Here is a 12,842-nt window from a genome sequence, read left to right as displayed (position 1 = left end):
AGTAGATAAAGGACATGCCGTATCTTTTGAGATGGAGAGAGAGAGAGAGCGAGGCTAGAGAGAGTGAGAGAGAGAGTAAGCCCGGAGGCCAGTTGCTGTGTGAAACCCTCTTTCCGTTATCTATTGGAATCATCGTTCTCTTGAGTATACCCATTATACAACGTAACATATCAGCCCATGTGATAGACACATCATGCCCATGAAGATATATACAGGGACAATTGGCAATCAGAAAAGTTTCCATAGATTGCACGGCTCCTCCTAACCGATTAAAACAATGTCAACGTTTCCTTGGCGGTTCACTGCTCAGAAAAGAAACCGTTTCTCATAATTGTATCCTATATGTGACTACATGTTTAACCGGAGGCATTCATTGTAATTGGAGTGGTTGCACCCATCCTTAAATAGGAACACAGAGAGCAATTCTAAAATATGAATTAAAGTATGAAAATGGATAACAATATTAATAGTAATGGGGCCATAACTATCAAGATTAGCATCAACCTTTAATGCAAGGAAAATATTGAACCTTCAAAATGTCCGATAAAGATTTCCACGATTCAACACAACACAAATGACAGCATCCACCCAAGCACATAAAGGCTTAAACCTCCAACCATTGTTTCAACACTTCCTTCGGAGCAGGCTCTAGGCATGCTGGGCTGTGGTCTGAGAAACCACAGCCCAGTCAAGCTGCAACACTTTCCAAGCTGGCAGGCTCCTAGGCTGCATCACCTTTTTCTCTTTTTCTTTTCAAACTGGTGCCCCTGCCTTTTATCCAGCCTCAGGGGAGAGCCAGGGAGACCTTATGACAATATAAAAGAGGCTGCAGAGAGGGGTTCAAAGAAGGGGGAAGAAGAAGGTTAAATGAAGTAGTGCATGCAGTAAGAGGGGGGAGGGACGGTGGGTGGGCGTGGAATTAATCAAATTGAAGCCTCCGGGCTTCAGTTTAACCTTTCCGTGCGGCCTTTGGTTACCTTAAGAAGAGAATAAAGAGCAGTCCATTTCAAGCTCCTTTCAAGTCAGTTTCCAGTCATTTAGCCGGGAACTGATCGTGACGTGAGCTTTGCCCCCGCGGTGTCAGCCAGGTGAGCCGCCCGTACGGCGCGGAGAGACGCTGGACAACGGAGGGGGGGGGGGGGCTCAGCTACAGGCAGAGCTGCGTTGGCGCATAGAAGAAGGGGAAATACATGACCAACGGGAGGTCCAACATAAACAGAAGAAGATAAATAAGGCTTTTTGCTGTTTTACTCTTGTTGAGGTCCAAAATAAATAAGAATGCAAAAAATTAGGGATATTATTACTGCTTAAAACCAGGAAAATGGAAGGAGGAAAAAATATATCTATACGTTTAGTCAAAGAGCCCTTATGGCAAATTAGACCATAAAGCCCCCCACTGTGAGTGGGGAGCACTGTTAAATGGCCAGTTGTTTTAATTAACAATGGCACCATGCAGAGATGTTCAGGGAAATAAAGCTTTGTTAATTAAGTTCAATATATGGTCATGCCAGCAAACTGTCTAGGCAGGAAACACATTCTTCTTCCAGTAATCAGTGAGGCTGGTGCTGAAGCTAGCTGGCAGGGCTAAAAAAAGAATGAAACAAATAAATAGAAAGAACAATGCCTAAGACTTTGGAATACAGTCAACACTGGAGCATTACCTTGTTGATACTAAATCTATGTGATATGGGATAGACCTGGAGCATGGGATAGGCCGAAATAGGCCTGGGCTCAACCTATCACTAGAGTTCAAAGTGCTGTGCCTTCTGGGGCAAACAGGTTACCCACCATGTAATTGAAGCATTGCGGAGGAGGTTCTGTTCTTTCTGTGGGTGCTCACACCATAACGCTCCCCACACTATTCTATCAGCAGACTTTCTCTGTGTTTCAGGGGGTTTTGTCTTCTTCGGGCTTCATGAGCTCAGTGAATTTAGCGCAAGTGGAACATCAATGAAATGGGTATGCATCATGTATAATACGTCACACACATCAATCACTTGATACTAGTTCAATGTTAATTGGAGGGGCTCCTGATAATCAGCCCATTTCGTTTGGATTGTGATAATTTATTGAGGCTTACTATTTGCTCTGGATTCCCCCGAAAAATCAAAATAAACCGTTTCCATGCATCTTATTTTTCCTCTGCAACACTTAAATCAACCGGCCCGGTCAGGAACGATGTCAGGGACACAACCACAACATAATCGCAACAAAATGCAACACTGGCAACACCACACGCAATCAGGTCACCATACCTCCAAACTTCCCACTGCCGAATAGGCGGCGTAGGCGGGCGCTGAACGGGGCGCGTAGCTGCCGCCCGGTTGGTCGCACGGCGTGCCACAAGGCAGGAAGCACTGACTGGTGGAGCTGTCTGTTATGGTGTTGGGGGCGGGGCCGGGCAGGCTGAGCAGCGCCGTGTGATTGGACAGGCGGACGTCCCTCAAGCCGAGTCCCACCCACTGCCTGTAGAGGAACCTGGCCCAGGCCTCATCCTCCCCGGCGTCAGGGAGGCTGCTTAGAGCCCTGAGGGGAGGGTGGAAGAACACACAGAAAGGACCATGAATACATAACTGTAAAGCAAATGGGTTTCCTTCTCCACCCCCCCTCGACAATTGCACAGTAGCAAATGTGTGGTAAGACAAAGAAGCTGGGAAAAATGTAAAACTGTTGAATAAATAAATACATACTTTACATACTACAGTGAGAGAGAATTGGTGTATGGCAATTTTCCAGCTTTTAGTAGACCTTATTATTTTTTTCCTAATGGGTTCAGCAGTAGAATCCACAATGTCAGCCCTCGTTATTTTATAGCCCTTCCCCCCAGTGTCTATTTAGTGCACTTTCAAGCAATTATACTAGACCTTGGATTTGGCAAATGGGTCTGTAGAACCGGTGGGAAGGTCGATGTATGTTAACTTACTGATTAGCAATGACCTAATAGCCATTTGCTGGTAGGGGTGGTTCTTTACTAGCTTCCCATCACTTCTTGCATCCAGGCCGACGCAATTCTTTATGACAGAGCAGTACATAAAACCAGTCCTCCTTGCATGCAACCATTGGAGAGGCTCCAAACATGGAAACCTCTAACACTATACTCTTCCAACTCTGGCACTGCAATGGAGGGGATGAGGACTCTTTGGGTTACACCAAATGACACTCAAAAGCCACTCAACGTTTTCACAGCGTAATGACAAAAACCCCACTACGATCGACTCCATTTACACAAGCATGGGGTAGAAATGTCACTGATGGTGCCGTGAACCAGCCAAGGCACAGTAAAACAATATCTTTGCTGTACCAACTAAATTCACACAGGAGGGAGTGGAAGAGGGCATTGCTGCATTGAATTATAAAAATGATTGGCCTGGTTTATCTCCTTACTTCCTTCTCTTAGGCTGCTAGACTCTCATTTTGTCTCCTGGGAGCATTCACACAGATGAATGGCTGTGGGCCCAGGGGAAAGGCCTCTCTCTCGCCCCCTGATCTCTGAAGCCATTAGGGTGTGATCCGCCAGCAAGCCAGCGGGCCTGTCCTACCCATAATGCACCTCGCCATGGGAAATACGGGGAACCAAGCTCCAGATCACCATCACACTAGCAGCGGCCATCTAGAAGCCAGCAGAGCAATTTGCATCAGCAACTAACTTGAATAAGCTCCACTGAAGCAGCTCAATGATGACCTCAGAGCCTGGTGTGTCCTACCTGCAAGGTCTTTGACAAGAGGAAGTTCCTAGCTACAGGGAAGCGAACACATCTGTTTGGAGTAAAGAGATGTGTTCAACTCAGTTAGAGTAGACTCTCTATGAAAATGCAATCACACAGTTAGTGTATACTGCTACATTGAGAGGGCAACAGACAGGTGTTAATAAATAACTACGCTCAATCAGACATCCACATTCTTCATGTTGACAATAACAACGTAACTTCAGTAATTTAATATTCCCATCCGTTCAAGGCATTCAAATGGATAAACCGTGTGCGCATGTTAAAGATGCTTGCAAAATGACCAAACAAATGCCAGCACCCAATTATTGACTGTTGGCCGAAGTTGGAAAATGGTGATTTGACATGTTCTCCAACAAAGAACTTCCTCCAAAAACAGCCCACCACCACCACCAACGTTGGGGATTATTGGTGTTGCTCAGGGTCTGTGGCATTTGTCCACAGACACTGCAAATCTATGTCATTTTCTTTTCTCTATTAACAGGAGAGAAATGTCAATACATTTGAGCCTCTCATTTCCGAAGTCTGTCTTGTTTGGCTGTAGAGGTTTACTTTCTTTATTGCCTTTACCTCAGGGAAGGGCAATGGTCAAAATATCAGCAATAAAGACGACTTTCCACGAAGGTCCAATTGGCTGCTATTCGGTGAAGATGAAGAATTACTTAGATAAATGTAATAAATAGGAGAGTGCAATGAATGTATTATGATTTATACAAATCTGTCATTTGTAATATCCCAACATAAACTCTGCCTCCCATCCACACACAGTCTCCTTATTTGACTAAAACTTGGATTTAATGCTTGTTGAGCCCAAATATTCACAAGAACTTTCGATGCTGTGTGTAAGCTAAATTGTGCCTAAATTGTACACAAATATATGGTCTTTGTACATGTATGGGAGTGTGCCTAGATGTGTGCCGAGCAAAAGCATAACTCTCTATTGCAGTATCGAAAGTCAAATGGTGTACACCAGGTGCATACAATGTATTTACAGGTAAACTCACATAAAAAACAAATTAGCAAGTAAGCCTATAGGGCAACCAATTTTGAATGAGCTTTTTGTTAATTGATTATAATTATGTTTTAATCAAATTGGTGTTTTTGGAAACAAAATCCTTTTCAATAAGCTAAATGAAGTGAATAATCGGGGTGGAAAGCTGTAGCCACACTGGCTTCTGGTGCAGAATGCAAGTGTTAAACACAGGCCCATAAAAAGTTAAAAGGAAAATGCCTTAATATGATGAGTTGATTAAACGCCTCTCTTCGGCAGACCATCTGTTCTCATGCCGAGCGCTGCGTCTACACATCCCCAAACACACTTTAGAAGTTTCACCCAAGAAATTACAGAATCAGGTTTTTTTCATCCTCCTTGTCATGGCTTAACAGATGCAAAAAGTTCCAACAAACCATTGTTATGCCAAGTCTGTCAAATAGTATCAAATGTAATGAATCCCTTTCACAGTGATTAGAAAACGATTGCATAAACACTGGCAAATGTAATCATTCACAGAATGATGTGGGAAAAAACGTTTCATGTATGATTTTGAAACACCAAGAGTGTTGCTTTGGAAAGTGAAAACTCATTGCATCCTCTCCCATTGAAAATCTAAAAAGCAAAAGGCTTAATTAAATCATTCAAGCCCCAACGCACGAAAAAAAGGCAGCATTATTATCGTTGATCATGAGACCATACTCAACAAAAAGGCAAGCCGTTTTCTCCATGTGCTCTGGCAAGCAGGGCCTGCGTTGTTATGCGGTCCACGTAATCATAATGTGTAAGGTGCATTAGCATCAGAGTGGAGAGAGAGAGCGAGAGAGAGATAACTCACACAACCAGCTCCTGGAAATAATTGCCTTAGTGGGCACTCTGTGTGAAGCAGTGGGCCCAGCTGACACGGAATACGGAGCCCGCTGTTGTCGCTGCCGCTCTCCATTGCTCACAGATAATATATTCTCATTTTAATAGCTTCCTTCATTTGTTCGGGAGACAAGTGATTTTCTCTGTTCCCAAATGCGTTAGTCACGACGGATTTCCCTCGTCCCATTTGCATTAGTCACATGTCCGCGACGCGTGAACGTTTTGCCGCGTTGGGGGCTGTTGCATGAATACAGTGGACCTCATGGCCTTTAATGCAGGGCTGCGAGTGAGAAGGCTCTGTGTGCTGAAAGGCTCCGTGAAAGGCTCTCTGAGTGATTGGTTGATCAGGTTTTCCAATAATTAATACACAAAGGTGGAGAGAGGGGCGATAGGTAGTATAGCATAGGTGATGTATAGACTGCAGTGATTGGATGGCTGGAGGTGCCGGGCTGGAGTTCATGTTAGGTGAGGGGCAGGGCTTTAACAAAGGTGTCAGGGCTGACAGATGTAGTCTGGGCCATTCATGATTTATGCCTGTACAGACAAAGTACGTGGGGCAGCCATGCGTAAAGCAAGCAGAGATGAAACAGAGTCAATATTAATATGATTTGTTTAAGTCCAACACTTTTTTTAATACACGTTCAACCTGCCGTCAGAAGTCTCTGAAAAAGGGTACGTTTTCAGAGAAACACATGAAGGAATGCTGTGTGTCCATGTCCAGGTGGGGCCACATCTCAACCAAAAACTATGGAATGGAATTCAATGATGAGCTGGCACACAAATGGGTTATATTTTTGTTGGTAGTGATCTACCTTTCACTCAAACATACGAGAAAGGTGGATTGAGGGAATACTGCAACAGATACCGTTTAATAAAAAAACATCAATGTTGACCATGGCCATTTTGGCAGCGTTGTCTCTTGGCTATTCTGCATGAGCTATAATGATGTAATCCATCCCTCTGCATAGCACTTCAGCAATGACAGGAACAAGTCACTAGTTCGGCGCTATTCTCGGAGGAGATGACTGGTGCCAAAGAAGGCTTTCAAGGAGGAGAATCTCACACAGACAGACAGACAGACACACACATAGACTTCAAGAATGAGATGTTGTATCTGGTTTGTGTATGTGTCTAAGGCTGCCTGAAAACATTGTATATTTATGAGCTGACTTCTTTAAATCTCAATTGTGTCTCAGGTCTCAAATTAGTATTATTTTTAAGCACATTTGTTTGTTCCTGTGCAGGTGTGGGGTTGTGCAAACGGGGGGGGGGGGGGGGGGGGGGGGTCGGAAGGAGGGGAGAAGACATGAAGAACAGTTGACAGTGAGATTGAGAGCGAGAAGAAGTGAAAGATGAGAGCAAACCAGCAGTGAAACACACCAGATCCAACAGAAGGATGTTTGTGTCAACTCTGAGTTTGGTGGAGAGAGAAAGAGGTAGAGGTAGAGGTAGAGAGAGAGAGAGAGAGAGAGAGAGAGAGAGAGAGAGCGAGAGGGAGAACATAGATAGAGAGTGTGTCTGTTTAGTGGCTTTGAATAAAAGGAGCCGTTAAAGATGTGTTCTTGGCTGAATTTAAAACAGCTCCCAACAGCTCAGCCTGACTTGCTAAAACAAGACAGACATACACACAAGTATAACAGCTTTAAAAACACCAAAAATACAAAAAAGTTTAGCTTTCACACTTTTGAAAAATAACAAATAGATTCTCATACCCATATGTTGTCTCTATCCATGCATGAAATGCTGGTACACACGCTGAATAAATATCTGATAAGTCACATTTAAACTACAATGAAACAAATCACTCTATGTATTTGTATATCTATCCATCAATGTTGGTTTAGTATTTGTGGTATATTGAAATCCGATATATCTGATTGGGCATGTGGTTTGGGTGTCATATTACTAAACAGTCATACTGAATGGTGCCTTTACATTTTCTTATAAAAGATATTACGTTGCTCTGTGAAGTGAAACATGCACGAACACTCGCCTGAACACCTTTCAGAGGAAGGGATTCTTCACATCCTATTCATTATGGCACCGTGCTCAGAGCTTGCCAGAGAATCGAAATCGTAGAAACTCATACCATGGTTATGTAACTGTGTGTGGTCTTGGATGACTACGATTAAATGAAATGACAATTTGGCAATGGGAGAAAGAGCTAAACTAAGATGAAAATATTAGAACCAGAGTGACAGTTCATGCGGGAGGTCATACCTCGCCATTCTGTGTCCGAATGTCAAATTGTATGGCATTGGATCTGAAAGCGTGAAAGACGACAGGCTGAAGTGCGTGATTGCCTATTAAAACCCCAACTAGTCTAGAAAAGGACAGGTACAGTTTTCATCGCACATATATTTGGCTCAGCCATCATACAGCAGCACGTTGAATGTATCTTTTGTATGTGTTGAACAGGTGGCAGGATCGTGAATAGGTTTACATGTCCGATCCTCGAGCAAGATGCCTTGATCCCTGCTTGCTAACCGTAAGCCCCTTGAGATAGGTTTCAGCAAAAAATATTTAACTAAAAGCTCTACCACCACGCATTAGCGGACAAAACGGCTAGCTGAGCACTTCCTCTACTGTCAGAGTTGTGGAGAAGGTATTGTGTACCACCAGGGACCCCGAACCGTTCACCCTGCTTCCATCTCACACAATGCATACAACCAGCAGCCTCAATGACAGCCATTCCCCTCACACAGTAATACTGATGAAGTAGCCAACCTCAGGAAAAGAACAAAGAACCTGACGAGGTTCAGCTGGAGAGCAGACACACATTCAAGCGGACATCAGATGAGGATGACTAGGTCTGGCTGTTGATTGAACAGCCAGACCTAGTCATCCTCATGTGATGACTAGGTGATGTGGTGTGATGTGTGATGTGTGATTCCCTGTGTGATTCCCTGTGATGTCGCTGGCTATATTCTTATAGCCAGCCAACAGACCAGAGTTCAGCACTTTTAACTCGTAAAACATGTGTTCAGGTTTAGAAATGAAGAGAAGCCAGTGACGTTTCCGTTGGTTTTAGAACGTCAGACAAACGTGTAATCTGATTGGCACGCTTCAACAGGTCAACCTGGCTGAAATTGCTTGAACTTTGAGCGCAGCATCAAAGGTGGAAAAAATCTGAGGTGACCGCTATGCCAATGGTAGCATCCACGCCAGGTTGGGCTTTCACGGTCAATTCCATGGGAATACACTGGCAACATCAATGCTGAAAGCTCATTGTGTGTTGAGTCATCCACCACTTTACACTTATGGGTCTCACCCAAAAAGAGGGATACATGCACTATGGCACTTGCAGTCACATATCATCATCAAGTACCTGCGCTTTGAGACACATGCACTACCTTCTAAAGAAAAACACATCAAATAGTCTAGACAGAGTTCATAACTATTTGAATAATAAAACCTATAGTGCCATTGAGCAGCGTCAGTCCTTTGTTTTCGAAGACACACAGCACCACCATTGTAAGGCAAGGCTTTCATTATCTACCAGTGTTATGCCAATAAGCCGCTGCTCATATTAGCGGCTAATTTGAGGGCCTTCTGAATGGACAGCATACTTTATAATCATACATTACATTATATTTAGATGATAGGGAGCAAACATGCCAGATTCTACTGATAATCTCACTGTGTGTGACTTTTCTTACTGCATAGTGAGAAAAGTTGAGGTAATAAAGAATCAGTGGGATAAAATGTGTCTATCAAGTCTCCCATTTCATTAAAGAAAATACAGAGAAGTGTGGCCCTATTGACCAACAAAGAACTTTCGCCATGATACATCAAAGAAATGTGTTGGTAGCAATCATCCGGTGGCATTAGTAAACGGAGCGAAGGGACGAATTCCATTGTATGGATTGCTTTCTTTCCCCATAGCCCATACATCGGTATGTTTTACTCTTTCCCCTGTGCCCGTACATCTGTATGTTTCACTCTTTTCCCTGTGCTCGTACATCCACAGCTTCTACTCCTCCCGATTGCTTTATTCCCTCCAATAGTTATGTTATAGTCAACCGCACTTGAAGATGTCTCCTCTTTCATTTTTAGTTATTTTCTGTTTCCCTTCCCATCTTTTCTCCCTTCCTTGCATACGAGCACCCCATCAGTCTTCAACTGATCTTCCTGCTAGCTCCTCTATTTCCTTCCCTGTGTGTGTGTCTTCTTTCGTATTTTTATTTCTTGATCCCACCCAACCATTGTCTCCTGCTGCCATTACTTCTACATCACTACCCTCTTGGCCCAAAATGCTTCCTTCCATCCGCCATTCTGGGGAGAAGCACACTGGGACAAAATGCACGCCTCCTTAGCTGGTCAGTGGTGAGGTAAAAAGGACCACTAGAGAAATAGCCTGGAAACACCCACTGAAAACAAACACTCACAATATCACCACTGTCTGTCTTACACACAAGCACACACAAGCACACACACACACACACACACACACACACACTTCTAGAAGTACACAGCCCTTGCGGAAATGGGTTACGATCGGAAACCTATCAGCGTCCCCACCTACAGACACAACTGCAAAAAACCTAGACGCGTGTGCGCAAACACACAAATGTTCATTTTGATATTCAGCTCTCGCTCATGGTTTGGTCCTCTTCATCGTAGTCCAGCTTGGGGTTCATGTGCTCAGGATCAGGCCAGAGCGGGTGGTGTTTCGAGCACCACAACAAAAAAGCCTTCCTGCCAGCCAGGGAGTGTGCGCTGCTGATAAGGGTAGATGTTTTTTTTTTTTTTTTCAAATGACATTTTCTACTCCAGTGAAAAAATGGTCAATCCCTTCCCAGACTCATCCTTTTCTCTCCCTTAGTTCTTCATCCTACACTTAATCAGCTTACGTGTATGTGTCCCTGCGTGCGCCTGTTTGCCTTGTGCGCTCCCTGTTTGTGTGGCTGGGTTTTGAGGGGTTTTTCCTATTGTAAACATTCAAATCCTACCTTCTGCGATGTCACTGATTGGTGTGTTGAGGTGCTATCTCACACAAAAACACACACACACACACACACACACTTAAGTTAAGGCCATTGACAGAATCTAAGCTTTGACAAAACAGTTTATTCTTGGTGTTTTGTATTATTATCATTGTTACTAGCGTTTGCTTTGTTTATGTTTTAAGCTCAAGATGGCATTTGTAGTCTAAAATCGACACTGTCATATTTTATTCTAAGCAGAACTATATTCCTGTACTACTCACCAAATTTGAAGATAGACGTTGAAGTGGATAACATTACCTTGCTGACATTGCAACTAGGCATTTTTTCGGTTACAATAGTGATGTTTTTTCCAAAGTAAAAAGACAAGGCTACTCCTTCTAAGGGAATAAAAGCCATGTTTCCTTTTCATAACTCCAGGGCACTGTTCGAGAAAGATTAGATTGGCTTTCCCCTGGAAGGACTTGTTCGAAGGGTGTTTGTTCACCACAGGCTTTTAAAGCAATCATTAATCACACGATGAAGAGGTGATCGATTATAGATTGCCATGTTGTAACAGAGAGCTTTACATATTCCAAGAAGAATATTAGCCCTTCATGGTTCCCTACAGCCGTCCATAAGTGACACGCAACAATCCCAACTCATTGCTTACCATAAAGAATCTGGGAGCATATCATCTGAACAAGAATAATATTTAAAATATGACCTTGAAAAAAGTAATAAGTAAGAGCAACTAAGGAAAGGAAGATATTGCTGTAAAATATTTCATTGTGCAAAACTAATTAAAAACAAACTAATTTGCTTGCACAAAAGAGGTATACGAGTTAAGTGATCATTTATCACAACCGAGTAAACTGACCAAAACAACTGGAGGTCTCTCTCCAACCTGGAACAACAGTGATAATCTGTGCCCTTGAAGTCAAGAGTCTATTTGTGTTGATTACAACATACACACTTTGACACTGTGACTCAACATCAACGTGTTGGCCACTGATCTACAAGAAACAAGTTCACTAAGTAAAGAAAAAAGGACACGGATTAATTTGTGTCTTTGTGTCTGGATCCCCAGGTACACCTTGTGTTTATTTTTTGTCGCTTGTCTCCTTCTCAGTCTCTTGTCTCTCTATATCTATTCATGTGTCTCTCTCTCCCCATGTCCCACCTCTACATGCCTTGGGTATTTCCATTGTTTTCCGTCTGTTCCTCCACCCACCCCGGCGCCCTGCTGGGCACGTCAGCCCCTGCCCCCCGCCTTCCAGGCCCCCCTCCTGCGATTTGATTTTGAGGCACCCACAAAAAAAAACAACCTTAAGTAGTATCTGACAATGTCCTCGTTTACCTCTTGGAGGCAGAATACCTTTGTGTGATGTTGTCTGGAGAAGCAATGCAACACTAGACGATTTGCAAACCAGAAAAAGATTCAAATGGTGGTTAATTGCTGAGGAATTGCATAGTAATTAATCATTGTGACAAAACGCTGCAGTTGTCACACTGGAGTTTTGCATAATCCAACCAAGGTAAAAAAAAAAGGAAATGATTTAGATTAAATGAATGGTTTCTCCTTAAGCCAGTTAGATGCAAATAGCTTGATTCATAGTTATTGTCAAGGAGACAGCAGAGGAAACCAGGATAGCACACAACCCCTGGGTTGGAGTATATTTATGGGTATTTATTGTTAGTATTCTAATAGCTGTTCTATCTTACTTGGAATAGGTTCAGAAGTTCACCTTAACCACAAAAAACATTTTGGTTTATGCTGAAAACATGGAAGTCTTGTTGCTTCTTTATACTGAAGCAACATAGTGAAGTACCAAACTCTTGTTCAAGAACAAACCTGCCTGATATCCCGAGTGGTAAGACGCCCACATCGACTGAATCCCACTGAACAGGTGCCCTTCCATTCCTGCAGTAGATCCATTCTGAAGAGGCTTTGAATCTTTACTGTTTGCCATATTATGCACATATGATTCCAATACAATTAGCCATATTTTAAAGATGAACTCAACTTTATCTGTGTAGTCCTATATATACAGATGCTCATTTGATCAAGTGAGCCAGCTTGAGCAACAGTTGGGAATTGCATTGAAAGTAGACTTGTTTCCTACTAGCCAGGATGTTAACACGAGCAATGTTAAAAGCCATTGCCAAATGCTTATATAGCTAGCAGGTAACGTAGGCAATCCAAATATCGTTAGAAAATACATTTGCATTGTTGACACCATATTGTGTTTAAAATAAACCTATAACAAGGAAGTCATTTTCTTGCATAGCCTATAACATATTAACTCATTCAGGGTATATTAACAAGGAAAT

General features: G+C 42.9%; 1 protein-coding gene across 1 annotated transcript in view; it reads right to left on the bottom strand.

Moving 5' to 3' along the window:
- naaladl2 (N-acetylated alpha-linked acidic dipeptidase like 2) overlaps nucleotides 1–12,842 on the bottom strand; it is a gene marked incomplete at both ends in the record, with an annotated part of 159,111 nt that overhangs the window by 124,610 nt on the left and 21,659 nt on the right. The window contains one exon of the mRNA XM_079740038.1: nucleotides 2,256–2,526. Within this exon, the coding sequence (XP_079596164.1) occupies nucleotides 2,256–2,526 (271 nt within the window). The remainder of the gene's footprint in view (nucleotides 1–2,255; nucleotides 2,527–12,842) is intronic.

Source organism: Pollachius pollachius, assembly GCF_949987615.1.
Source record: "Pollachius pollachius genome assembly, chromosome: 7".
NCBI classification, from domain to species: domain Eukaryota; kingdom Metazoa; phylum Chordata; class Actinopteri; order Gadiformes; family Gadidae; genus Pollachius; species Pollachius pollachius.
The sequence above is the reverse complement of the archived record's forward strand: the minus strand, read 5'-3'. Positions and strand labels throughout refer to the sequence as shown.